Source organism: Antechinus flavipes, chromosome 3, assembly GCF_016432865.1.
Source record: "Antechinus flavipes isolate AdamAnt ecotype Samford, QLD, Australia chromosome 3, AdamAnt_v2, whole genome shotgun sequence".
In the NCBI taxonomy this organism is placed as follows: Eukaryota; Metazoa; Chordata; class Mammalia; order Dasyuromorphia; family Dasyuridae; genus Antechinus; species Antechinus flavipes.
Genome location: NC_067400.1, coordinates 577,288,115 through 577,315,640, shown reverse-complemented (window position 1 = coordinate 577,315,640; position 27,526 = coordinate 577,288,115). Strand labels below are relative to the sequence as shown.

The 27,526-nt window shown below is 43.4% G+C and overlaps 1 protein-coding gene across 2 annotated transcripts in view; it reads left to right on the top strand.

Annotated features, from left to right (window-relative positions):
* ARID1A (AT-rich interaction domain 1A) overlaps nt 1-27,526 on the top strand; it is an 88,762-nt gene that overhangs the window by 41,291 nt on the left and 19,945 nt on the right. For both annotated transcript variants that reach the window (XM_051988099.1, XM_051988100.1), the window contains exons 3-4: nt 1,072-1,518; nt 2,376-2,492. In XM_051988099.1, the coding sequence (XP_051844059.1) occupies nt 1,072-1,518; nt 2,376-2,492 (564 nt within the window). The remainder of the gene's footprint in view (nt 1-1,071; nt 1,519-2,375; nt 2,493-27,526) is intronic.

The window sequence follows — 27,526 nt, the reverse complement described above, 5'->3', positions numbered from 1 at the left end:
AGTAAGAGGAAAGATTGAGAAAGGAAGTAGTGTCTGTTAACAAAATTAGAACTGTATAACTGAAACATCCAAGAAGTTATCATGTGGAAGAGAGGTTACATTTATTCTACTTAGCCCCAAAAAGCAGAATTAGGACCAATGGGTCCTATAAACATAAAGAATTTCCAAGTAAAGTAATCTAAAAATGGAATGGGCTATTTCTAGAGATCTTGGTCATTGTTTTAGAGCTGAAAGAGCTATCTCAGAGGTCATCTAGTCCTAACCTTTATAATGGATGATGGAAGTGGTGGTCAGAGAAATTGTGCATATAAGTGACAGAGGTGTGATTAAACTGAATTCCTCCAATTCCACATCCTAACACTGGTCCCCTTCATTGAAGGGATTTAAGAAAAGAATAGACGACCCTTTATTAGGGATATAAAACAAGACTGCTTAAAACTTTTCCCACTCACAACCACTTTGCACCTGAGTTTTTACACAACCCAGGTATATAGGTATACAAATCTACATTTACTGATAATAAATCATAATTTCACAACCACTACATTTATGGGTTCTCGAACCACAGTTTAAGAATCTTGAGTTGTAGAGGACCTAGGAGTTTTGTAGGAAGATGATAAGTCTAGGTTGAAAAAGAGACCTTTGAGGTCATCCAAGAACAGCCTTCTTATCTTAACAGATGAAAATGATCTGCTTGACTTCAAAATCACCCTCCTACACCCAGTACACCACTCTGCCTCTCCCATCATTTCTTATCTGTGAGATTCTGTCTTGTGCTTAGAGGGGCCTTGCAGGAATGGGGTAGACCTTTGGATTGACTTGTCCAAGGAGAAAACTAAGGCATTTCTCAGCTCTACACTAATCTAGTGCTGGGTCAGCATCATTCATTGCTTACTCTTTAGTCTGTTAAACCAGGGTATACATGTAAAAATTGGGCTTCTCATTTTTTAAAATCAACTGAGTAACTTATTGAACCTGACCTCCAGTAAACAAGTAGTTTAAAGTAGATTTGTTACTCAGAATAATTGCTCCTCAATTCTGAGCTAAAATTCATCTCCTCTTTTTGTACAGATTCCTCCTTATGGTCAGCAAGGTCCCAGCGGGTATGGCCAACAGGGCCAGAGTCCATATTACAACCAGCAAAGTCCTCATCCACAGCAGCCGCCCTATTCCCAGGCACCACCATCTCAGACTCCCCATGCTCAGCCTTCCTATCCACAACAGCCTCAGTCACAGCCACCACAGCTCCAGGCATCCCAGCCTCCTTATTCTCAGCAGCCATCCCAGCCTTCTCATCAGCAGTCCCCGTCACCATATCCCCAGCAGCAGTCGACAGCACAACAGCACCCCCAAAGCCAGCCCCCCTACTCCCAACAGCAGGCACAGTCACCCTACCAGCAGCAGCCACCTCAGCAGACAGCCTCTGCAGCCCTCTCTCAGCAGTCTGCGTACCCTCAGTCCCAGGCACAGCAGCCACAACAAACTGCCTATTCCCAGCAGCGCTTCCCTCCTCCCCAGGTAAGATCATCCCCCTTCTCTTCCTCTTCCTCCTCCTCACCTGACAGCTTGAGCTTTGGCGTTATCAGAACTTTGCCATACAAATTTGTTCTCAGATGTGCACTTAAAAACCAATTAAACTCTGGGTGAACATGCTAACTGGATTGATTAGACGAATAAAAGCATAACCTTCTTAACTGTATGAAGTTAATTCTAGTGAAGAAATGAGAAATGCAAAATTGCACAGGAAGGTAAAGAATAGAAAATAATTAGGCTGATTAAAAAAACATACCAGGACTTTCACTTTTACGTGAGTTGTCCCTTTAGTCATGCTTACCTTGAAAGAATACATACCTGTTGCAATGATGCAACTATTGCTCTGGGACTCCTCTTTGGTGATTGCCATCAGAGCCCGTGATGTAGTCTTTTCAACATCCTCAGTATAGCAAAAACTTCATCCTTTGAGGATGGATTTGTTTTTTCATTTTGCTTTCTTTCTCCTCTTTTTTCCTTGCTTCTTTTTCTCTTTCTATCTTCCCTCCCATTTTATTAAAATCAATCTTTTTCATAACTGCCATTTCCTATGTTGCCAGGCTATGGCATTTGGCCCTAAAATTTACATTTAGTGCATAAGTAGTGATAAACAACAATGCCATCAGAAGGAATCTTGTACCCACTTTTGATAGTCTCTGTCTTGTCTGATACCATCTGTGCTTTTAAGGTAATTCTCCCATCTCTTTAGACTGCCTTAGCCCCTGCAGATGCGAGACACTTCACTGCCCATTATCTCTCCTCCCTGAAAACATCTCAAGTTGATGTAAATCATTCCAAAATTTCATAGCTTTTTTTTTTTTTTTTTTTTTGCCTTTATGTTTCAGGAATTATCTCAAGACTCATTTGGGTCTCAGGCATCCTCAGCCCCTTCAATGGCTTCCAGTAAAGGAGGGCAAGAAGATATGAACCTGAGTCTTCAATCAAGACCCTCTAGCTTGCCAGTGAGTAATCTCATGTTTAAGAAAAGTTATGGAGATAGACAAGAGGAGGTCTCTTGAAGAAGATCTGGGAGGAAGCTGGAAATGTTCTCTCCTTTCTCCACCCCCCTACCCCCCATCAGAAGTCCAGGAGTATGTGAATTTTTGTGGTGATGGTAACTTTTAGCTAAATGAATTAATGGGAAAAGCTCTGTGTGTGTGTGCGCGTGTGTGTCTGTGTGTACACAGATATGTTCATGTGCAATTTCTAATCTTAGGAAATGTTTCTTCCAGTCTCCTGTTGCCCAGGAACTGGACTTTGTAGGGCTATCTGAAGGGTTGTTTATTTGTTCTTGGTCCTTGCTCTGGGGCCACCACAGTGACAGACACGGCAGGCACAGCAAATACAGGCTCAAGTAATAAGCTAGAAATAGATGGGCCTTTTCTCATTCATCATTCCCCTCCCCCTCAATTTTCTTACCCTCATTGATTGGGGTCTTTACTTCAGCCTTCAGTTCAAAGGCAGATTCAGAAAGGCAGGTTCAAAGTTTTGTCCAGAATTCATTGTTATTTTGAGCATGATTAGATATAAAAATGTTTTCCCCTTGCCCAGGTTATATGCTTGCTTAACAAGATAGTGTATACACAGTTGGTGTTTATTTCATACTCGGCAATGAGTACAGTCTTCATGAGAATATTTCATAGTGACAATTTCTTGAAAAGACTTGTCTTACAAACCTCAAAACTTAAATTGGGTAGGATCTCATGGATCCTAGTTCTATCATCTTGCTTGGTTAAAATGAAGAGATGCCATTTGATAAGTGGATAATGAATCTAAATGAGAATAGTATATATACATCAGACCACACATCATTCTGTTTCCCCCAAGAAATATCTTTTTCCTCTTATTCCACAGCTTTGTACATGTGTGCTTGTGTAGAAATGTTTTGAGTTTCTGCTTAGTTCAGTATCTTGTAAGTAGCTTGGAAATCTGTCCCTAGCTTCTAGGGTAGGAAGTAACTTCGTTGAGTAGTAAATAACCCTTTTGAGGCTTCATTCTTTCAGTCTTTCCTGTTTTCCTTGTTTCTGGAGTATTCCATTTAAGAAATACTGATAAGGCTATAGCCAAGCCAAGGGAATCTAGAACAAGATGATATATTCACTTATCCTTCTGAGATGAAGCAAGAATCAGTTTGTTGTAGGCTATTAAGAGATTATTATGGCTGGTGATTTGAGAAGTCTTATTTATTTTCACCTTGACTATTCCTGACTCATCCCAAGAATTTATTTCATCATTTCAGGGTTTGTAGACTTTGTTGGCCCTTTCTGTAGACTTCATTGACATCATCCACAGAGCCTTATTGTAGATTCTTGAACAGTGCTAGATTTGCAGTTGAAGTCCATTTTCATTCCATAAAGTGTGGTTTTGTGGTTCCCTGGTAGATCTGGTGGGTTATCTGACTAAAGCAAAGAAGCTTTCAAGGAGACTGGCAGTTGTTGCTGAAAAGCAGTTATGACTCCAGATGTGAATTGTACAAGTTATGCCTTCCACAGACAAATAATCTGTAGGACAAGAGAGGGGGGAGGAATCTAGTGAACGCCTCATAGATTTTTGTTCCTTTAGGGTTCTATCCCAGCCTTTGTGTTCATGTGTTATTTCCTTATCTCATTGACACATGATGAAAATGGAGTAGTGAAATTCTTGAGTATTCTGGAATTTTGTTAGATTGATTGTCTTGATAAGTAGACCAGGGAGGCAACATCATAGTGTAGTAGGGATAGAGCCCCATGCTGTGAATCAGTTAGGGAACCTGGATCTGGGTTGACTACTTGAACTCACTTACCTCCTTCTTTGTATGAAGAGGGATTTGTAAACAGATAAACTGTTCAGATATAGATTGGATTAGATGGCCTGAGATTCTGTAGAATATTGCCAAGTTCTAAAGAGCTCATCCAGTTCTAAAATCTTGATAAGTCTCAAATAAATGTCTAAGAGAGAAAAGTAAAATAGAGTTGGAAGTCAAGTGTTGGGAAGTTGACTCTCAATTGCAAGTACTATTTTGCTTAAATTTCAAAACTTTGTTCAGCTTTACATCTAACTAAGAGGGTTTTCCAGATGTGTCTTCCATGTTTGCTTGGGATTGTTTATTTATTTGCTTTAGCAGAATGTGAAGTCTTTCTTTCAATTACTTTGCAGCAGAATTTGCTTTTCTAAGAGTGTTTAGCAAATGGTTGGGAGGCTTGACTTTACACAGAAAACAGTTTAAAGAGTTACCTGACTTCATTTGGAGATGATAACAGAATCAGAGTGGGGGAAAGGCCTGATTCCTCAGAAATAGCCCAGAGTTTACATGACAGTCTATCATATAGACCATAGCATAGGAAAAAGCCACTAGAGAAATTCTTTTCGGATGTTGACTGCTATGAGGACTATTATGGTATTAATAGCTAAGTGGCAAGTTATTTCCAATTAATCGGTCTCAATCCTTAACTTTCTCCTTGCTGAACTTTATAAGAATGTGTACTTAACCTGATTTAGTCAGAAATATGTATGACCATGTGCTCATTATTTGAGGTGTGTCCATAAGTCTTGGCAAGGAGCTTTGCTTTTTTTTTTCCCCCCCTTAATGGAAAGAATTCAGACTTATTGCTTTTTTTATATCCTATCTTAAAATTAAACTGCTTCAGTGCCTACAGGATATCTCAGCACCAGTATCTATTGAGATGGACTTTAGGGTCCTGGTAAGAATGACCTAGCAATAATCTTTCTGTTTTCATCCACAGAAACTAAGGTGTTAGCTTCCTCTTGGAGCTAAGGGGAGGTGTGTGCTTGGGATATCAGTCTGAGGGAATGAATGTTACCGAGTTCAGACTTCTCATGGATTGATCCAAATGGGTCATTTGCTTTGTGGTGGAAATCACATTGGGGAAGAACACCAGAAAGCCATCTGGGATGTGGGTTATTGACATCTTGTTGGTTGAATTTGTTTTTAATCCCCCTGGTCCTTGGAACAACATACAAACAAGGTTATTCATTTTTGAAACCTTGATTTGCTATACTACACAGAGAACCTTTAACTTTAGTATCTACTCTCAAATATGACTAATTTGAATTTATTCAGGGAGTCATCCAAGCCCACCATTTCCTGTGCTATGCTTTCCTTGTGAGCGCCTTGCTAGTACCCATCTCCCAAAACCCATAGACAAGAAGGGAAGTGAAATTCAAAGATGTTTTTTCTTATTGTCTAGAATTTTAAAGAGACGAAATGAGTTTTGTAGATAATCTGCATTTCTAAGAGACATTATGCTCAGATAATATTGTGCTTCTGGCATTGTGCTAGATATCTGGTTGACTTGCTTTGATTAACAATATCATCCCTGACCTTGACTATCATAGATATTAGAGGGAGTCTTCATATGATTTTGCTCAGATATTGCCTAAATAATATCTCCTTCCTCTTTCCCTCCAATTAAAAATAGCAATCAAAACTTCATGTATCATAGGAGTAGTTAGGACCATGCAATTGCTGTTCATCAGGTCACTAACTTGGAAATAATTTTATTATCAAAAGAATAATTACATATCTAATATTTTGGACAACTTGGTTGAATTACTAAACTGATAAAAGATTTTTATATAAGACAAGTCTCCAAAACAATTTTAGGTAGGATCGAATTTCTCTTTTTCTACTTGGCAGTGGCCCCAGAAACAAAGGGTTGATTAGTGCTCATTTACTTTACAAAAATGCTATTTCACCTTGGTCTTCCTTGTAATTAATGAGGAATCTGTATGTCTTTGGACAGGCTAGTTGGAAATGTTAGCTCTTTAGGTAAGGTTTTATTTTGAAATATTTTTACCTAAAGAATTGGATCTACTATTTATTCAGCAAACATTTAAGTGTCTGCTATGTGCGGAACATTGACTAGCATGCACAGATGAAAATTTTATATAATCCTTGACTTCAAGGATCCATAAAACTTTGACTGGATATATAAGCATAGTGGAAACTCAGGATTCCAAGGTTTTTGAGCCCTAGTGTTTAAGAGGGTATTAATGCTTTTGACAGAAATGGAGAATTCAAGGTGTGTCGTTAGTTTAGGGGAAAGACACATTTACTATTGGACTTGCATAGTTTGAATTGTAGAATTTAGAGATTGACTGAGACCATGGAGAAAATCTGGTCCAATCTCCTCTGTGAATGAAAATGGATTCAGACATAATGTAAATTACCTAAGGTTCTCCAATAGTAAACAGCAGAGTTGGGTTTCCACCTGTCCTCTGACCCTGGCTCCAAATTCATTGCATTTTTACTGGGCCACATTCCATCTAAATGAAAAATGTACTGCATATAGTTGTAGATTTGGTACCTTCCCTCCTTTTTTTTGACACTTACTAGACTGGTAGGATATTTGGACCCAAAAAGTGGTTATTAATGGTTTGGTGTCAACTTAGAAGAAGGTTTCCAATGAAATACTCTAGGGATGTGTCTTTGGCTTTGTACTTTTTATAACGTTATGACTTGGATAGCAGCATAGATGGCATGCTTAAAACTTACAGATGGCGAATAAGCTAGTAGAATTAGCTAACACTTTGGATGCTGGAGTCAAGTTCCAAAAAGATCTAAACAGGCTAAAATATTGGGCCAATTTTAATAAGGTGAAATTTAATGGGGCACTGAACTTGACCTAAAAAAGATCAGAATTTATATTTGTCTTATGCTTACTATCTCTGAGCTTTAGTTTCCTCATCTGTAAAATGGGGATGACAGTCACTGTAAGATTTACTTCTGAGGGTTGTTGGGAGGATTAAGTGAGATAGTGTTGGTAAAAAGTTTAGAAAATTGTAGCATGTTGCATAAATGTTGCTATTATTGCTAATAAGGACAAATAGAAAGTCTCCTATTTGAATTCAAAGGATCAACAGAACAGGTACAAAATAGGGAAGGCATAGCTATCTATATACACTTTGTCTGAAAAAGATCTAGGAATTTTAATGGATGGCAAACTCCATGAGTCAACAGTGTGAAATGGCAGACACAAAAGCTAATTGGATGTCAGCCTGAAATGCCTAACTTCTAGGACTAGGAGGATAGTCCAGATATAGACTATAACCACAATCAGACTACATCCTAGAGAATTATATTTAGTTCTGGACGCCATGGTTACAAAAGACATTGATTAGTTGGAGAGTATCCAAAAGAGAGGGCAGCCAGGCTTATGGAAGGCCTTGATACCATGCTATATAAAGAGTGTCAATTGAAGGAATTTTCAGGTTATTTTTCCTAAATTCATCCTGATGAATGGTAGTTACTTTGAAGTATTTGAATAGCTGTTTTGTGGAAGAGGGATTAACCTTGTTTTGCTTGGCCCCCAGAAGCCAGGAGACTAGGAACACTGGGGAGAGAAGGGTCAGATCTAAGCTTATTGGTCTAAGGAAAATTGGTTTTAGTGGGTTTCCTCTCATTGGAGGTTTTGAAGCTGGATGCTACTTTGCTGTAGAAGGGACTCTGGCTCATTTAAAGATTGAAATATATAACCTCTGAGGTGCCTTCCCACTTTGGTGTTTCCTGGAAAGGAATACAAATATTTGAGTCCTCTACATGAAAGTGATGAGAATGGCTGAATTGTTTTAGTGTGAGGAGATTGAGAGGGGCTAGAGTGGAACTTTGGGAATTCACAGGGTATAGTAAAAGAAAGAACAGTCAAAGGGAGATAACAGAGATGGATCATCCATATCAATCTTAAGGGATTCACTAGAACATAATGTCACTAATGCCAAGAGAGGATTGTGTATGGATTGATGATGGGACAGCCAACAATAACACATACTTTATCTTATCATCGAGAATGAATGAGTTGATGATGGGTTATTGGATTTGGCAAGAAGGGGGTCATTGGGGAATCTTCTTAAGAAAGTAATTTCAATAAAGTAGTAGAGACCAAAGCTTGATTATAAAGGGCAGTGGAAGAGAATGGGTGGTGAAGAAAGCTTGAAGTTAATTGTTTGTTAATCACTTTTATAAGAAGTTTGATAGAGAAGAGGAAAAATTATAGCTAGGAGGTGCAGTATAATATCAATTAGAAGTTTGGTTGGGTTCTACTTATTCCGAGATGGGGGATTCCTAAATGGGGAAAAGTCAATGAAGAGAAATATTGAAAGTGTGGAAGAAGGCGGGGATGATGTGGAACCAGAGTTCACTAGGAGCACAAGATAGACATTAAAGGGAGATGAACTTAGATTGGGCCCATCTCCTCAGTGTAAGAGATAGGATTCCCTGTGGGAAGGAGAGATCTAGGGAAGAGGGATTGAAGTTTTAAATGCCTGCTTAATTTTGGGTGTTCTAGCACTTGATCCACCTGATGAAGAGCTGGCTGTAGATTTCAGTTAATATAGTTCTCAGATCCAGGGAGCTTATGTTATGGGGGTCTGGAGAAGGGACACCAAAAAGACTCGCCTTCTGTGACTATCAAAGATTAGAGAATGGGCCAAGTAGGGAACTATAATCAGTACTCTACTTTTTGTACTGGTGGACTACTGAAAATGAGATCTGAACTTTAGTAAAGGAAGCCCTTCTCTATCCCAAACCCTCCTGATGGAGGCTGAAAATGAACAACAAAAAGGGCAACTGAAAAAAAAAAAAAAAAGGGTCCAAAATGATCATGGATTTGAGGCCAAAAGGGCCTTGTCTCTCATCTTATAGGTGAGGAAAGTGAAGCTGGGGGTGGCGGGGAAGAAAGAATAAGACCTTGTTCAGTCACTCAGTCAGCCTCACACCTGGGTCTCTCATTGCAAATCCAAGGCTCTTGCCACCATTACTATACTGTCTCGCTCCCTAGACAACTTGAACTTAAATAGCTGTTAGTTTATCTGCCCTTTTCCCCCCTCCCCTCCTTCTCCTCTTCACCTTTTCACAGTTCTGTGTGAATGCTGCGTCCCCACCACACCTCTCCCTGGGAGGATATAAGCTCCTTGAGATCAGACACTGCTTTTTCTTTTGGCGTGTTTCCAGTCCTTGGCACATGATAGGCATTTAATAAATGCTCGTTAAAGGAATGAATTTATCAGATTAGTGCTTTGGACCTGGCTATGGCAACCTTTGCCCCTCACCGTTCTTCTCTTGAGGCTTGTTGGTAATGATGGTCCCCTTCCCCATTAGGGACTTGGAACCCCAATATTCGTTAGCGGGTGACCTTTAGTGAAATTCACATCAGCCATGTTTAGGCACTGGGGGTGGGAACAAGGAACTCCCTCATGTATTTTTGTCATAGAAATCCACTTCCATCAGAATACATCCTCATACAATATCGTTGTCGAAGTGTATAATGATCTGGTTCTGCTCATCTCACTTAGCATCAGTCCATGAAGGTCTCTCCAAGCCTCTCTGTATTCATCCTGCTGGTCATTCCTTACAGAGCAATAATATTCCATAACCTTCATATACCACAATTTACCCAGCCATTCTCCAATTGATGGGCATCCATTCATTTTCCAGTTTCTAGCCACTACAAACAGGGCTGCTACCAACATTTTGGCACATACAGGTCCCTTTCCTTTTTTTAGTATCTCTTTGGGATATAAGCCCAGTAGAAACACTGCTGGATCAAAGGGTATGCACAGTTTGATAACTTTTTGGGCATAATTCCAGATTGCTCTCCAGAATGGTTGGATTCGTTCACAACTCCACCAACAATGCATCAGTGTCCCCGTTTTCCCGCATCCCCTCCAACATTCATCATTATATTTTCCTGTCATCTTAGCCAATCTGACAGGTATGTAGTGGTATCTCAGAGTTGTCTTAATTTGCATTTCTCTGATCAATAATGATTTGGAACACTCTTTCATATGAGTGGTAATAGTTTCAATTTCATCATCTGAAAATTGTCTGTTCATATCCTTTGACCATTTATCAATTGGAGGATGGCTTGATTTCTTATAAATTTGAGTCAGTTCTCTATATATTTTGGAAATGAGGCCTTTATCAGAACCTTTAACTGTGAAAATGTTTTCCCAGTTTGTTGCTTCCCTTCTAATCTTGTTTGCATTAGTTTTATTTGTACAAAGACTTTTTAATTTGATGTAATCGAAATTTTCTATTCTGTGATCAGTAATGGTCTCTAGTTCATCTTTGGTCACAAATTTCTTTCTCCTCCACAAGTCTGAGAGATAAACTATTCTATGTTCCTCTAATTTATTTATAATCTCGTTCTTTATGCCTAGGTCATGGACCCATTTTGATCTTATCTTGGTATATGGTGTTAAGTGTGGGTCCTTGCCTAATTTCTGCCATACTAATTTCCAGTTATCCCAGCAGTTTTTATCAAATAATGAATTCTTTTCCCAGAAGTTAGGGGCTTTGGGTTTGTCAAACACTAGATTGCTGTAGTTGACTATTCTGTCTTGTGAACCTAACCTTTTCCACTGATCCACTAATCTATTTCTTAGCCAATACCAAATGGTTTTGGTGACTGCTGCTTTATAATTCCCTCGTGTATTGAAGAGAAGATCTGGTTCCAGAAGACCTGGCCTCAAATCCCAGCTCAGATACTTCAGGTCTTTGGTCCTCTGATCAAGCCTCGCTGTCACTCAGCCTCTGGGAAGGCTGAGCCCCCTCTCTGTGGCCTTCAAAAGCCCTTCTGGCTCTAAATCACCAAAATGGTGATTCTGTGACTCAGGGTCAAACCCTTGACTTTGAACTTTACCAGCTGTGACCTTAGTCAATCACTTCTCAACTGTGCATTTCCATCATGTATATAAGATACTTTGAAAATCTGAGAATTTTTTAAAGACAGTAGTGACATAATAGAGAAGGCTCTGGACCCAGCGTTAGAAAACAGCTCCTTCTAACAACTCCAGTCTCCCTGTTGTTGGGTCAAATGACTTATACCGACAATGTCTTTGATCAGAAATTCTTGAGACCCTGCATTTTTGCTGCTCAGCTTGGTGAGCTGCTCACTCTTGGCTGCCATCTATGCCTTCCCCCGTAAATATAAAAAGGAGAAAAACTTTGGAAGAGCAAGCAGATCTGCAGTATTTGGTGCTCCGAGAAGAGTTAAGTTAGGTCTGCTGTCATTCCTGTCTTTTCTTTTGTTTCCTGCCTCCTGGAGAGAGCCTTGTAGAAGGAGCCTGAGACTGAGGGTCTCCCTTCCTCTCTCCCTCCGCCCTTGCCTCTCCCCTGCTCTCCTCTTCTCTTCTTGTCTCTGTCCGCTCGGTCTCTCTCTTACTGTCTTTGTTTCTGTCCCTATCTCTTCTCCCCTTCCCTGCCTTCTTTCCTCTCCCCCCAGGGTAGGACCATGCCACCTCTTCTTAAACTGGGGCCTTGGCAAGGGGCTCCCCGGCTCCCACCCTCCTGCGGCCCCTCGGCCAGGGAGCGCCCCAGTCAGCATCACCAAGCACCTACTGTGTGCCAACCTGTGCCCCTGCGCGGGGCCCGAGGCGCCGCAGCCTGCTGGTGCTGTCCTCTTGCTGGCTGCTGCCTGGGTTTGAGTTGTGCTCGCAGCAGATTATTGTCTGCTTGTTCCAGGGCGCGTTTCCTGTTTCTATTCTAGTCTCTGTGGCTCGGCTCGGCTTCCTGCCTGGATGTGTCTCTCAGATTGCTCTCGCTGAAACCTTTTGTTTTATTAGCAACAATCTCAGTTTGAAAAGTGACTGAGACCAGCCGGGGAGGCCTCCTTTGAGGTGAGCCAGCCCCAAGGTGGGGCCACAGGTGCCTGGGAAGAAGCGGCTGTGGGGTTTGGGCCCTGTTCTTTGTTTGCCCCCAGCCCCTACAGGGCCAGTGGGTGGTTCTTTGTTTAATCCGGAAATCGGTATAAGGAAGAGAGCTGTGAACTTGAAGCTGCACAAACATGCTCCCTCCCCGGCCCACGTTAGCTCAGGAGCGGGAGGGCCTGTCCCAAGTGGGCCCGACTGTCCTCTGGGCCCCGCTCTTTATCTGCTACGGGAAACTGCTAGAATGTCACCCCAGAAGGGCCTTAGAGCAAAATGCTTGCTCAGAAGAGACCTTAAAACTAGCCTGAGCCAGAAGGACTGGCTCAGAAAGGTGAGATTCAGTGTTCTTCCTCCCAAAGCCTCCCCCAAACCCAAGGGACGCCGGCGTCAGGCCGAGTTTTCAGTCAGGAAGGCAGCGTGCTGCCCTTCGCAGCAATGCAGCCTGCTGGGAGAGAGCAGGTGCTGACTCAACCTTCCTGCTGCCGGAGCAGGGGAGGGGGCGGTGAAGGTGTGGGGACCTGGTGGCCGCCTTTATTTGGATGTCAGGGTGCTTCCTTCCTCAACTCTGAAGGAAAAATAGAGGTTTCAGCCCAGTCGCGTCTTAGAAGAGAAGCTAGTTAGGGGGACGAGGTGATCTCCTTCTAGAATTCTTTGTCCCTGGGAGCAGAACTGCTGGGTGTCTCAGAAGCAACAGATGGGTCTGTTCCAAGGAGCCATGATGGAATCCCCAGGGATTCCACGTAAACTGGCTGGGTTCAAACCAGCTCCCCCGAGAGAAGGTAGGGAGCAGTCAGTGATTAATTTTATTATTATATTTAATCAGGCCTTTATTCTAGGAAAAAACTTCTTATAGAGGATATTGAGTTTCCCAAAGTACTGAGAAATGACTTCTTGTACTTGAGTACTCTAGCAACCTTTGACCTCAGGGCCTGGCAATCAGGTAGCTTCCTCAACACATGGAGTAAGCCATGTTGCCATGGAAATGCTGAGACATCCTGCCCTCTCCTCAATCTCTTTCTCCCCTCCCCCCACACTTTCCCTTTCTTCCCCTGCTGATGTTCTCATTCTTACAACATTGACAAAGAAAGTTCCTCAGTGAAGCACAGGTTCTAGCTTCATCTATTGACATGTTCTAAGATGAGCAGCAGAACCTTAGGTCTTGTTGCCAAGCTGGTATCTTGAAATTGATGCCCTTGTTGGATGGACTCAACTCCATCTAATGGGGAGCAGGACCTTCCCATTTCCCTTTACATAGGAATACACAGAAAACACTGGTGGTTCTCCGCCCCGCCTCCAGATTGAGGTGAACTGTTCTCCTTCTGGCCTAGAAGGACCTTTTAAGTATACCATTGACTCTAACATACACGGCACTTATTTCTGATATCATTGAAGCAAAAATTTTGGTAAGAGCATTCTTTCTTCCTGGAGATTTCTAAAAGAGGAAATATTCCCCCTGGATTGCTCTTGGAATTATAGAGGTAGCTGATATGTTGTCCTACCAAATAATGTTGTGTCCAAGCCTGAGATAAGGGATTCTTCTGTGTCCCACCTTCCTCCTTCATTCATTTTCCACCCTCCCTCTCTGGAATGGCATTGTGATGTAATAATTGTCTGAGATGATGCAAATGTTCCTAGAGCCTGAACTGAGCACTGCACTCCCCCTTCTTCCTCCCCTCCTTTCCCAAGACAGCCAAGAGGAGCTCATGTCACACAGATGGTGAGAATATGTGCACTGAGTGTGGGGGTGAGGGTCAGGAGGGATCTGTGCCCCCAAAGCAGCACTGACGTGGGGAAATTCCTACTGGGAAGTGTTCCCTGCTGGGTTGTGAAGAGGATTTCCCCTCTTCCTTCTCCCCTCTAAAGTAAATCCCGTCCCATGTCATTTCCACCTATATGAGGAAGAGGGGTCAGAATCAGAGACCACATACAAGCTTTTGCCTTTCCCCTCTCCACTAGGGCAGATGTACCTGCCTACAGATCCTTCTGGGCCCTATGGCTTGGTTCTGACATGGTCACAACGGGCTGTCAGTGTGCTTGTCACCCCAGCTAGCTGCAGACTGTCCTTTTCTTCTTCTGTTTCCTGCAAAGCTTCCCGCAAAGTTCCCCTCAGGCCCATGCTGTAGGATAAGAGATAAGGGATCCAAATAGGATCCCAGTCGAACCTCTCTAGAGGGCACCTTTTCCTGACCCCTGGTGCCTTTACTCCAGAACGTGAGTTGGGTGCTAGGAAGCATACTCCAGGGAGGGTCAGGTGAAGCCCAGATTTGTTGGGCATGGGCATGGGCATGGGCAACCTTGCCATCTAGAAAACGTGTTGTCACGGTTATCAGTGGGGCCTGTGAGATTCCCCAGAGGGGAATGAGCTTTGTACAACCCCTACTATGGTGGGCACTGTGCTAGTGCTTTACAAACACCCTGGCGAGTAGCTGAGCTGGAACCGGGGCACAAAAGGCCAAGTTCCTTGCCCAGGCTCGGCCAGATAGTAAGTATCTTCCTGACTCCAGGCCAGCCTTGGGCCCTGCTTCTACTCATCCCCACCAGACTCCAAATGCTTGTCCCTTCTCCAGTTCTCTCCACCCAAGTGTTCATCATTCTCTTTTCTTTCTGGCCACTCCTCCTCCTCCTGTGCCCAGGCCCCGGCCAGCCACTAGTTTGCGAGGGTCTGCCCAGCACCATTGGGTTAAGGAGCTTGGTGATAGTGAGCTGGGACAGGCCACGTGGGCTTCAGAGGGGACGTACCCTTCCACTGTCTCCTTCCTGCTGGGACTTGGGGGAAAGCTTGCTCCATACATGGTGGCTTTGAAGCTACTCGCTCACTCTCTGGCCCAGCCCTGACCCACTTTATTACATAGAGATTTAAGACGGTTTTTGACAGTATGACGCCAGAAGGTGCTGCCCATTTGGAGCCATGACGTGGTTTTCTGACATAGGGAGGAAATTGTGGCTGGCAAACAATGGGAAAACTTAAGGCAGAACAGAAAGAAGCTAGAAAGTGTGTTCTCAAGAGGTGCTGTAGGAGGGTCACCCAGTGTGGATGGGGGGAAGAAACTGGCCCCTTTCTCCTAAGAGCCCACCTAGGACTAAGAAGACATGCCTGGGCCTGGGGTTTTTCCCACCCAACGGCCCTCTTGGCAGCCACGAACAGGCCACATGCAGTTCTGTCTCTTCCTCCCTGTGTGGCAGCTGATGCCCAGAATTCTCTTTGCGGGGTTGGGGGAAATACCTACTTTCTGTCCATTGCCAACCTGCGTGATTGTGTTTGGTGTTCATGTTTTATTGGTTTGGGGAGGGGGAAGGAGGGGAGATGTTGAGCAGAGGCACTAGATGTGATTAAAGCTCCCACTGAGCAGATCTGTGGGAGCAGAATATCGACCTATGAAAAATCAATGGCTGCTGCAGCAGCCGAGCTAGCAGTTTGCAGGAATGTAGTCAGCCCCACGCCTTTCTTTTCCCTTTTTTCCACCTCTGTCCCATCCCTAGCCTTCACCCAAAAGACTAGACCCATCTCAGAAGATTTGCAGAGGTAGATTAGAACAGTAGGTTCTTGTATTTTTGCAATTAGATTGAAATTCTTCCTGTGACGTAGAGCTCCGCCTCCCAACAGCCTCTTTTCCAAATGCTCCTTCCCTGCACTGCAGTTAGAACCAATGGCTTCTATAGTGTGTTTAAAACCCATCTGGAAGGGTGAGCTTTTTAGCCTTAAATGTGAGAACAGAATTCCATGGTTTCTCAAAATATCCAGGACCCAGTGAGTAGAATTGCCCAAGTTGGTGGGATTGGAGAGTGTTGACATTTCAGGGATAGGAAGAAAAGGACAAAGGTTGAAGGAAGGAGAAATCGGCTGTCTATGATGGTGAGATTGAATTAAAGGAGTTGTCAGTTAGAAGGTTTATTTCTGTTATTTTCATAGACCCAACATGGGGAGCTTCTGGCAGAGAACTAGTAGTCCTTGCAAGATTTCTGAATTTTCTTTTGCTTTTAATATTTCTTCTAGTTGTTTAGTCTCTGACTCTCAAAAGCTTTAACTTTCAAATCGGCAGCTATTCTCACATAGTACTTCTTTTCTAAGCAGCCAGTCCTACATGTGTAATAATGCTCCTGGGTCAGAGAAATTGGTTGTCTGAGTGTATTGGGAGAGAGCTGTGCTGCTCATGGGCTTCTGTTGTCCCTTGGCTGGAGCACTACCCTGGGGACCAGGAAGAATTAGCCTGACTCTTGCTTCTACTTAATTTTCTTAGGTAGTGGCAGAAATGTGTGTTGGGGGGGGGGCGGGGGAGGTAAGCTAAACTTCCCCACGCAAGATGCAATCTAGAAGCAGTAATCATGATTTGATAGTTGATGCTTCCTACCCAGTATAACCTTCCCCTTGAGAATGAAATTACATTGAGTTCAGTGTTTGCCATTTTGTATCAAGCTAGCCAAAGGGCTAGAAGTTTAAAATCTAGCCAAACTGGACATTTGCAATTTAAAAATAAATCACATTAGCTATAAGCCAGGGGAGTATCCTCAGTCATACTCTATCCTTTAATCAAACTGGCCATGCTTGAGCATTGGAAGAGGAGTTGAAATGAGAATATAGAGGTAATTCTAAAGCTTGAGTCTGAGCTATGGATGAAGACCGAGTCTGCGGAAGTCGGGAGTCTGGGATCCAAAAGGACAGATAGGAAAAGCAGTGTGTTAGGGAGGGCCACTTTGGCTCCGGGACTCTCAGTGGTTTGGAGTAGGCTGTGGTGGGCCACAGCTCACAGAGGGGCTGCTTAAGGCAGTAGAGGAAGCACTTTAGAGATGAGCAAAGAAGTGAGGTTCACATCTTAATTTAGTGCCTTCTTGACCTTGGCCTGGCCATTTATTCTCTGTAGACCTCTGTTGCTTCATTTAACAATAAGAACTAGCATTTATATAGTGCTTGCTATGTGCTGGGGGAGGGGTACTATTATTATCCCCATTTTACCATTGAAGCAGACAAGGTAAAATAACTTGCACAGGGTCACACAGCCAGGAACTAGCATCTATAACTTGATTTGAACTCAAATCCTCCTGACTGGAACCAGCGCTTTACCCACTGTACTACCAACTGCCTCATCTGGAAAAAAAGAAGGTTGAACTAAATAAAGCTCCTTTCTAGTTCAGATCCTATGGTTAATTGCTTGTGAACACATGAAGGAAAGGAAATGTATGTAGTGGTGAAGGGAGGAGGGAGAAGAACTCTCCGTTCTCTGCCCACCCTCCTTTGAGCCCTTCTGGGTCTGCAGATGAACTGAAGACATAGACTGAATTTGAAAGATGGGGACATTTTTCCTATGACATGTTGATTTGGAGTGGTTTGATCTTAGAACTGGACTTGCTGTTGTGATCTCCAAGCGTACATCCTTTTTCCCTAACAGTACTGAGCAGTAGCTCTCTTCGGTCCAGAGCTTTCAGGGCTTAGATCACAGGCCAAATGGGGCTAGGGAAGTAAGGCATTGTCTAGTTCAAAGAGATAAAAGGTACTTCCCTTATTCTTTGATTTTTCTATCCATTATTTCTTTCTCATATTTCTGGAAAGTGAAATTTGGGATGGACTGCATTTTTCCTTAGTCAGTTAATAAAACCATGGGCTTTTAGAGCTTCTTGAAGCCCCCCCCTTCACAACTTTCCCTCCATGCCCTCAGCATTCTAGGAACTCAGACTTCCGGGCCTTCATCAGATCACCAGAAGGTGCTAGGAAGAATGTTCCCCTCTCCTACCCACAGATAAACTATTACAGAGAAAGAAGAGGGCATTTGGTGATTTTGTCTTGTACTGTTTCTTGGATACGACGGAAGTTGCTAGAAAGCTTTTAATGGTTGGGGTTTGGGGAGAATTCACTGACGAGATACCTCTTAATCCAGGGCGTGAGAGCACCAGTGATGGGTTGGCCCTAAACAGACCAGTGAGGGCCACGCCCCTTCCTAGCCTCTTTTAGCCCTCTCACCTAGAGGGACCCCCCAGAAGGAGAGGACAGCCACAAGTCTGCACTGGCAGTGTGCCTGGAATGTCAGACGAGACCATTGGATTGGTTTTTAGGGCATGGATGGTGGCTGATGGAGGGCTGGAATAAACCGCCCACTACTTGGAACAACAGCACAATGGCAGAAAAGCTTGTGAGTCCTTTCCCGTCTGGAGGGTGATCAAACCACTCTTGGAAGGAAAGGCTTTGAACCCCAGTTGCCCTGGAGCCTAAATTTAAGGGGGATGATGATAAACCTAATGATAGCCAGCACTTATCAGCCATGTGCTTAACATGCATATTCTTATACCCTCGCACCCTTTGGAGGGAAGGAGGTGCTACAGATTCTATTAGTTTCATTTTCCAGATGAAGAAATAGGCCCAGAGAAGACAAGTGACCATGGGGGCGAGGGGGATGTCATACAAGAAGCATGTAAGTATTTGGCGATGGCTTTTCAAGTCCAGACCCCGATTAGTTTTCATCTTGTGCTGACCACACTTAGCTCAGTCGAATGTAGATACACTTTTGTTTCTTGGACACTGGCATCCCAAAAGAGTGAGTGAGTATGTGTGTGAGCTGGGCGCACAGTGGTTAGAACACTGGTCTTGCAGTCAGGAAGTTCAGATCTAGCCTCCAACACTTCCTAGTTGTGTGATCCTGGGCAGTCACGTCACCGGTCACCTCGGTTTACCCATCTGTAAAATGAGCGGGAGAAGGGAATGGCCAACCGCTCCAGTATCCCTGCCAAAAAAACCTCAGTGGGATCAGGGGGAGTTGGGCACAATTGAGGTGACTGCAAACCAGCATGTGTGCGCGCGTGCGCTTGCATGCATTGTCTATTGTTCATTCCCAAGGAAGGAGGTTTGATGAACCACTTCATTGTCTGCCAAATGTTTCCTTATAGTTGGCATATAAATATTTACTGCTACAGTCTAATTCATTTCAGCCTACATTTATTAAGCACCTATCTAGTGAAGTAGAAATAACTTTGTGTTCTTGACGGCTGTGCCAGCATCAGCTCTGCCAGCTATCAGGAATGAGAGAGGAAAACCCTGAGTTTGGAGTCAGAGGATCTTCAGTACCTCGCCCGCTCCGCTCTCCTTTTTCACAGCCTCTCTTAGCTTTGGTTTTCCTCATTTATGAAAAGCTCCTGCTAAGCTGAAAAGGCTCTGGTCCTGGCCACAGACTTATTTATCCAAGGTCTCACCTGTCTGACTTACGAGAGACCAATTCCTAGAAGGCTTTCTGGGGGTAGTTTTTGGCCCCAGAAATTCACAGAGGCTTCCTTGGACGGTGGTGCGGCTTTTACAGTCTAAGCGACTGGAGAGAATGCTCCCAGCAGTAAAATAATGGACTTGGGGACATAAGTACAGAGGAAAACAGAAGCCAAGCAGTCTTCTCTCACGGAACTTAGCTAGCTAGTTTAAACTCTTTTTTTTTTTTTTTTTTTTTTTTAAAGTGGGCAGCCTACTAGTCTCTTCATCTTACCCTTTCTGCTTCATGTCAGTTAAGTCTCTTGTCTTCCTTTCTGAGCCTTTTTTTTTCAGGGGTCCTATTTCCCAACCACACTAGTATAGAAATTACTGTCTACCCTGATTTCCAATTTCTTGGGCTGGAATGAAAGAGACTGGCAGATTTCTTCGACACCTGTGATCAAGTCTGAGTGTATTTTAAGAGTCTTGCTCCTCTCAGGTGCTAGGGTTTGGTGGGCTACTTGTTTGACTTGCAGAGAGAATGAAAGGCCTATGAACACCTTCCAACAGTTGTTTGTGTGGCAACACATGGGAGAATTCAGGAAGTTAATGAAGGGAAGCAAAAATACTTCATAGCTGAAAGGATTAGAGAATGCCATGGGGGGGTGGAGTTGGAGTATTATGAAAGCTTTGTTTCTAAAGACTTGGGAGAAAGCCCTGTTTAGTCTAGACTTTAGACCTACTGGTTGGTAATACCTAAGGGGGGGGGGGGGGAAGCTGTTGATATCCCCCACTTGATGTTGATATCAAGTCTGCAAAGGAAAGGTTTTCCCAACCTTCTTTTGCATCATCTTGTCTTGAAAACCAATTCATCCAGCTCGTGCCAGAACTTGTAGCCCCTCCCCACGTGAAGTACGGGCCGTGTGATTTCAGGCATGGTTTTGTTGTGCTGTTAAGAGAAGGTGTTAGCTCCTGAGTAGTCCCTGCTTGTCAGTAAAGGCTGACAAACCCACGCTGGCATTTACTGGGGCCAGGCAACCAATCACAGCTGGAACGGTTATCGTCTCGGAGTCCCTGTGGGCTTCCTCTATCAGGTCACATCCCAAAATAACACTGGGCAGTATTTCAAGTGAAGAAACGAAGGCTTTGGGGCTGCAGCCAGCCTGGAGTGTGAGATTCTGTGTGAAATAGTTGGACTTGCTCCAGTGCTTTTGATCTGCATGGCAGATGAGCAATAAAATGCATAAAACACATTGGAAACACGTGAGGAAATTCTCCTGGCCCTACCGTTTCCTTAGGGCTGGCAGGGTACTCAGCCAGCTGACCTTCACCTGTCTCGCAGCAGGATTGGCCTGCCTCGGGATAGAAAAGGAGATCCCCATTTGCTGAAGTGTTTTGTTTTGTTTTCTTTTTTTTTTTTTTAATCTATTTAGGGTTTTTTTCTTTTTCTGCCAAGGGACTGCCTGTATTTCTTCTAGAAAGATCCTATCAGAGGGTCTATTGGAGAACCCCCTTTAATTAGGAAAAAGAGCCGGAAGTAGGATCTGACTCCACTTGACACTTCCCTCTGTGTGTGTCTGCATTACTGAGATGGCTGTGAGAAGCTGACTTGGTTGGGCACCTTTGGGTCTGACTCAACACCAAGACATCCGGCTTTTGTGCAAGAGAAGACCTGAATAACTGGCTTTTTGTTGGGTAGAAAGTGGGGCGTGCCCCATGCGTGAGAGGCCGCCTGCCAGTGTTAGTGGAGGGGAAGCTTGCTCCCTTGTGGGAGGTGATCACTCCTCCGCCCCAGGAGAGTTGGTGGTTCCCCCTGTGGACCTAAGATAGGTTGGTGTTGCCTCAAGGGCCTTCTTGGCGATCAGTGGGGATGGTCTAGCTCCCTCTTGTTGCAGAGGGGAAATTGAGACCCAGGGAGATTGTAACTCACCAGACTTTCACACAGCTGATTAATGACAGCTGGGACCAGCATCCGGGTCTCCTGAGAAGGCATCCTATGTGGGGAACAGAGCCGTGGACTGATTTGAACTGGAACACTTGGGTTGGAATACTAGTGCGGCTACCTCAGACAAGACACTGAGTCAGGGTGGGCCTCCTTCTCTCCCCCTTCCTCTCCCCCCTCCCCCCCCCCCCCGCCCCAGCCCCAGACTGATGGGCTTGGACTCGAAGTCGCTGAAAGTCCGAGACCCGTTTTCCAGCGCTCTTGCCATCTAGCACCTCTGGGTTGTACCGGGTGGTCTCCCAGGCCTGTTTCAGACTTTTTTTTTATCTTACAAAAGTAGGCGACTGCTATGCAGCTGACCTCACACCAACCACAGAGAGAAGGGAGCCCATTGACCCTGTGACTGTACTTGAGCTGCTTCTCTCCACTCAGATGGCCTGGTCCCGACTGAGCTGCAGTTGACAGTGTTTTTACATTTCTTAGCCCTTTTCCTTTAAGGAGCTCAAGACACTTGACAAAACCTGACAGCCATCCTCACAGCACCTCACTTTGAAGGAAGCAGACTATGGTGCCACATAAAAGCCTTAGAGGTTCTAAGACTTCAACCCCAGGGGCCATAAATGCTCACTAGGTTCTAAGACTCCATCCCTGGAAACTTGGCTGGTTTTCTCCAGATTCTTCAGAATCCTCATTTATGCTAAAGAGAAATTTCTGAACATTTAGTTAGGTCCAGGACAAGTGGAGAACACCTGATTAATTATCCCTTTGCACATCTCCCCAGGAGCAGAATGTGAAGAATTGTGTGCCCTCTCAAGTTGACATGCAGTCTTTTAATAACTACTTTTGAGGTCTGAATCCAACTTGTAATACTTAACTCTAGTTCCCATCTCTCCATCTTTTTTACAAGAATTACAGTGGAAAGATATATATTTGTGATAAAATACCATTGTGCTTTGAGAAATGATGAACAGGATGCTTTCAAAAAACCTGAGAAAATTTATATGAACTGATGCAAGGCGAAGTGAGCAGAACCAGAACATTGTACACAGTAACAGCAGTACACTGTACAATGATCGACTGTGAATGACTTAGCTAATCTCAGCAAGACGTTTCTGAAGGACTTATGATGAAAGATGCTATCCACTTCCAGAGAAAGAACTGATGGAGTCAATGTAGATTGAAGCATACTTTAAAAATATATTTTTTTTATCTTGGGGTTTGGTTTTTGTTTTTGTTTTTTTGATGAGTGTTTTCTTCTACAACATAACTAATGTGGAAATATGTTTTGAATGACTTCACATGTATAATCTATCAGTGTTTGCTCTCTCAAGGAAGGAGAAATGTAGTAACTTGAAAATTACAAAAAATTAATGTTAAAAATTGTTTTTACATGTAATTGAGAAAAAATAAGCCATTCTTTAAAAACAAATAGTAGAGGAGACTTCACCAAACAATTTGCTAAAATTCACTTACTTAGAGCATTTCTAGGTCTACCTGTTTAGTAACTTTTTCAAGAAAGTGATAACTAATATCTGCAACATGCTTTATGTACATTATCTGATTTGAGCCTTGTAACATTCCTATGTGGTCGATGCTGCAAGTGTTAGTATTCTACATTTTTGTCAAAAGAAGAAACTGAGGCTTATGGGTTAAGTGAGTTGCCCAGGGTTTCACACAACTGATAAATGGCAGACATAGGCCATGTTCTAGGAACTCTGCAAAGAGACATTGGAGTTTTCCCTAATTTCAGTCTCTAATGCAGACATAGGTTTTGAGCCCAAGTTGTTTTGGGGTTCTATTTTGGTGATCAGTCTGTTCTGCCATATTGGTGGCTATGATCATTGCTTCCTTCTCTAGAACCAAAAATAATCCCTCTCTATCTCCTTATTATAGGGGCTACCAAGTTCTATTAGTTTTTTTTCTTTTGAGTTCAGAGATCCTTCTCCTTAACAGAGAGAACAGAAACTCTTAAGAATTAACGCCTTTCTTCTGTGTCCCAGCTATTTCAAGCAGTCAAATCAATCAAAAAGTGTTTTATTAAGCACCTACTAGGTGCTGGGGAAACAAAAGACAAAAATCATTGTAATTCCAAGAAGGGGAATTATCATTCCATCAGTGGAGGGGGAGTGTGAACATTCCAGACTCAGGGGAGAGCCAAGGCCCAGCACCGAATACGAGAGATGGAGTGTTAGACGGGACGAGTGGGGGTGGGCACCCAGAGCATTGGAGAGGTCACTTAGGCAGCTGTGGAGAAGAGACCAAGGCCAGGCCAGCAATTGGAAGACTGGCTGTACTCTAGGCGAGAAGTGAGAAGGACATGTGGAGAAATGAGAGCCTGGCCCCTGACTAGGTGTGTGCGGTGAGACCACATGATTGAGGAGGACACCAAGAGTGCTGAACTCAAGGAGTGGGGAGAGGAAGTTGAGAACAGAGGTGATTGGAGGTCAGGGAGGTTTACATGTTGAGTGGTCATTTGATGTTGCTCGAGTGCGAGGTAGTAGGTGGGTCCAGTGGAGAGAGAGCGCTGGGCCTGGAGTTTGGAAGACTGGAGTTCAAATGTAGCCTCAGATACTCATTAGCTGTGTGACCCTGGGCAAATTACTTAACCCTGTTTGCCTCAGTTTCCTCATCTGTAAAATGAGCTGGAGAAAGCAGTAGCAATCTTGAGTATCTTTGTCAAGAAAACCTCAAATGGGGTCACAAAGTCAGAGATGGCTGAATAACAAGAAGACTGGTCTTCAGGAGAACAGGAGAACACATAGGTCTAGAAATCATCTTCATTGATCAATAGGATCAATTGCAAGAATTTAGAGAAAAAGAGAAGAGGTCCCCAAGAGCCTTAGGGGTAGATGTCTCCTGTTGGTTAAGGCCAGGGTAAAGTCCAAACAAAGGAGTCTGAGCCCAGGGCTGAGCCAAATCCCAGGATCCTAAAGGAGATAGGAGCCAGCAAGGACCTCCACATGCTCAGAAAGGAGGGAATGGATGCCTGTCAGAATGCTACTCCTAGCCCTTCCTTAAGCCTCCTGTTTTCCCAAATGTATCCTTAAAAAAAACAAACTAAATATGTTTTTTTGTTACCTTGGATTTGCTCACCAGCCCAGCTCATTCTAGCCCAGCATCACTCCCGGGTGATATTCTTACACAATCCCACCAAACTTCTATTTATTCACAGATTGACTTCTGTAGAATGCCAGTCTATGTGATTCTCCCTGTCTTCCTCCTAACTTTTCTGTTGAACCAAGGGTTAATATTTGTTGGGAATGTTAGTTCCCTCTCTGACCTTTCCACATTTTACCATGGAAAGAGGCCCTGAGTTTGATACCTTGGAACACCTTGGTCAAATAAATCATTTTTCTCTTAATCCGTTTCCTCATCTTTAAAGTGGAGATATTCATTCCTGCCTTGGCTATACCACAGGAGTATTATGAGTGTTGAAGAAGAGTATCTTACATAGAATACTTTGGAAACAGTAAATCCCTATTCAGATGTGAGCAGGAGATCATTAATGTTGTTAGACTTCTTGGAAACTTATTTACCTGTTCTTGGGATCCAGGAATACCTGGCAATATATAGCTGATGAATTTGGATGTAGACCCTTGGTTTCATATAAGGATGAGTTCTTGCCAGTCAGAAAACATTTATTAAGTACTTAATAGTACCAGATACTATGCTAAGTTCTAGGGATACAAACAAGAGACAAAAAATCCCTGCCCTCAAGGAGTTCCCAGTTCTAATGAGGAATACAGCAAGCAAATAAATAGGGTATGAAAAAGGTATATAGTAAAAATATATATCAAAAGGAAGCCATTAGAATTAATGTAGTGTTGAAGATACAAATTTAATTGGTATCTGAAGGAAGCTAGTAGGTGGAAATGGGGAAGAGCATTTCAGACAAAAGGGACAACCAGAGAACATGCTGAAGGAGGGAGTGTGTATTGTTCCTGGAGCACTAAGGAAACCAGATTGTATTCATTGCATAGAAAAGTATATGGAAGGGAGGAAGTTGGGTTATAGGAAGCCACTGAAGCTTATTGAGTAAAGGCGTGACATGTTTAGCCCTGTCTTTAGGAATATGATTTTGGTGGTGGCTTGACTTATAGCAGATAGACCCATAAGCAGCCTCCAAGCATGGGGTGATAAAGGCCTGCATCAGAATGGGGACCATGTTAGAGGAGAGAAGGGAGTTTATTGGAGATAAGGGTGCAAAGGGAAATTGAGGGCTTGCTGTGGCAGCTTGGATGTGGGGGGTAAGAGAGAGGACTCTGGGATGAGGTCTAGGTGGTGAGCCTGAGGAACTGGAAGGCCGGCATGTGGTGGAACCCTTGCAAGTAATGGGGGAGTTTGGAAGGGGGTAGGGATTAGGAAGAAAAAAATGAGTGAAGTTTTGGACATGATGAGTTACACCCCATTCAAGATATCTAATCGGCAGTTAGAAATGGGAGGCTGGAGGTCAGCAGAGAGGGTAAGGTGGGATAAAGTAGATTTGAAAATCATCATTTTGGAGGTGATACTTAAATTCATGGAGTGAAGTAGTGTAGGGGAAGCAGAGAAGAGAGCCCAGGACAGAGCAGTTATTGGTCATTGCCTGGATGAGGATCCAGCAGAAGAAACTGAGGAGTTTCTGGTGGTGGGAGGAGAATGTGGGGTGGGGAAAGGAGGGGGTAGAGAGTGCTGTCCCAAAAACTAAAGAGAAGGAAGTCCCCTGAAAGAGAGTCATCACTGAGAAGCATGAGAAAAAAGGGAGAAAAGGCCTGCGGTTTGGACATTGGTAACTTTGGAGAGATCAGTTTCAATGGAATGATGACGTCAGAAGAAAGCAGAGGAGAGGAAGCTGAAGCATTTTTTGTTGCCAGTCTTCTGGAGTGTTTAGCCACAAAGGGCAGAAGAGGAGATATAGGAGGATGGTTTTTGGGAATGAAGGGATCAAGTGAGAGGTGGCGTTTCATTTTCAGGATGGGAGAGATGTGGCTATTATTGTAGGAGGTAGAGAAGAAACAAATAGGGAGAAAATGAGAAGTGATAAAGTGGGATGACAGAGGGGACAGTCTATTGGAGGAGATGGGATGGATTAGGACCACTTGTGCAGGGACAGGGATAGGGCCACCCTTTCATGGGAGACTGGGGTGAAGGAGAGGAGGGGCATGAGTGATAGGAGAGGAAGAGGAAGTTCATGGGAAATGGTCTCATTTTTCCTGAAAAATAAAAAAGAGAAGATTCTCAGTTGAGATTAGGGGAGAGAGGGGGGCTATGAAAAATTTGAGGAGGGATGAAAAAGTTTGGAAAGTCATTGGGGAGAGTGGGAGAGTGAATTGATAAAGGAGATTTAATAGGACTGCTTAGTAGCAGTGAGAGCCCAGATGATTTAGATGCAGAATGTGGGGTGGAAGGCCCAGTTTTACTTCTCTGTAAAGGCTGGAGATTCTTGTAACTTAATTCATCACTTGGTGGGGTGGGACCAGATCTGCAGTGGAGAGTTAGTGATGACCAGCTCTAGGCTTGGTTGCATTTAGGAGTCTTTCCATAATTCATTTGATTAGCTTCATCTTGGATCTCATGAGTTCTAAGTAAGAAAAGACAGGGGAAAAAGGGGACACCTGAGGCAGAGATCCTAGCAAGTTCTAATTCTGCATTCTCTATGCAACTCGTTATAGTGAATTCTATGCCCCTTTCCCTAAGGATTTGTTTGACTAGTGGATATTTCTCTTAACTAGTTGGTTAGTTCGAAACATAAGCGAGTGCAAGGGATAATGTTGTAAAAAATTACCCTGGCATGGATTCTGTCAATACAAAGTTATTATTAAATAAAATAAAATTAAAAAAAAAAAAGATGCTATTAAAAAAAAAAAAAAAACTAGTTGATTAATTGACTAGTGGAAGTATCCCTACTCTGACCCCAGAGCATAACACACTTTATTAAAATATCTCTGCCTAACTTTCAGACTGTTTGGCCATCTTCAGACTCTAGGAGTACTTAGGAGAGATGACCCTTGATTTCTAAAGCTGTGTTAGTCCTTGGGGGCTAGGTGAAGATGGGTATACATAGGGTTCTGGTGAAGTGGAGTTAGAAATTTTAACCAGTTTGCTGACGAGCCATCAAAATTTCTCCTGTGTAATTCAACTTTTTAACTAATAAAGTTCCAGGACTTGTTTCTAGTCTGTATCTTTTAAAAAGTCTCCTTAAGGCCTTCCTGAGAGTAATCTTTTTAGCCTCACCTCCTTGAAGCTTAATCCCCAGGGGATGTGTGGGA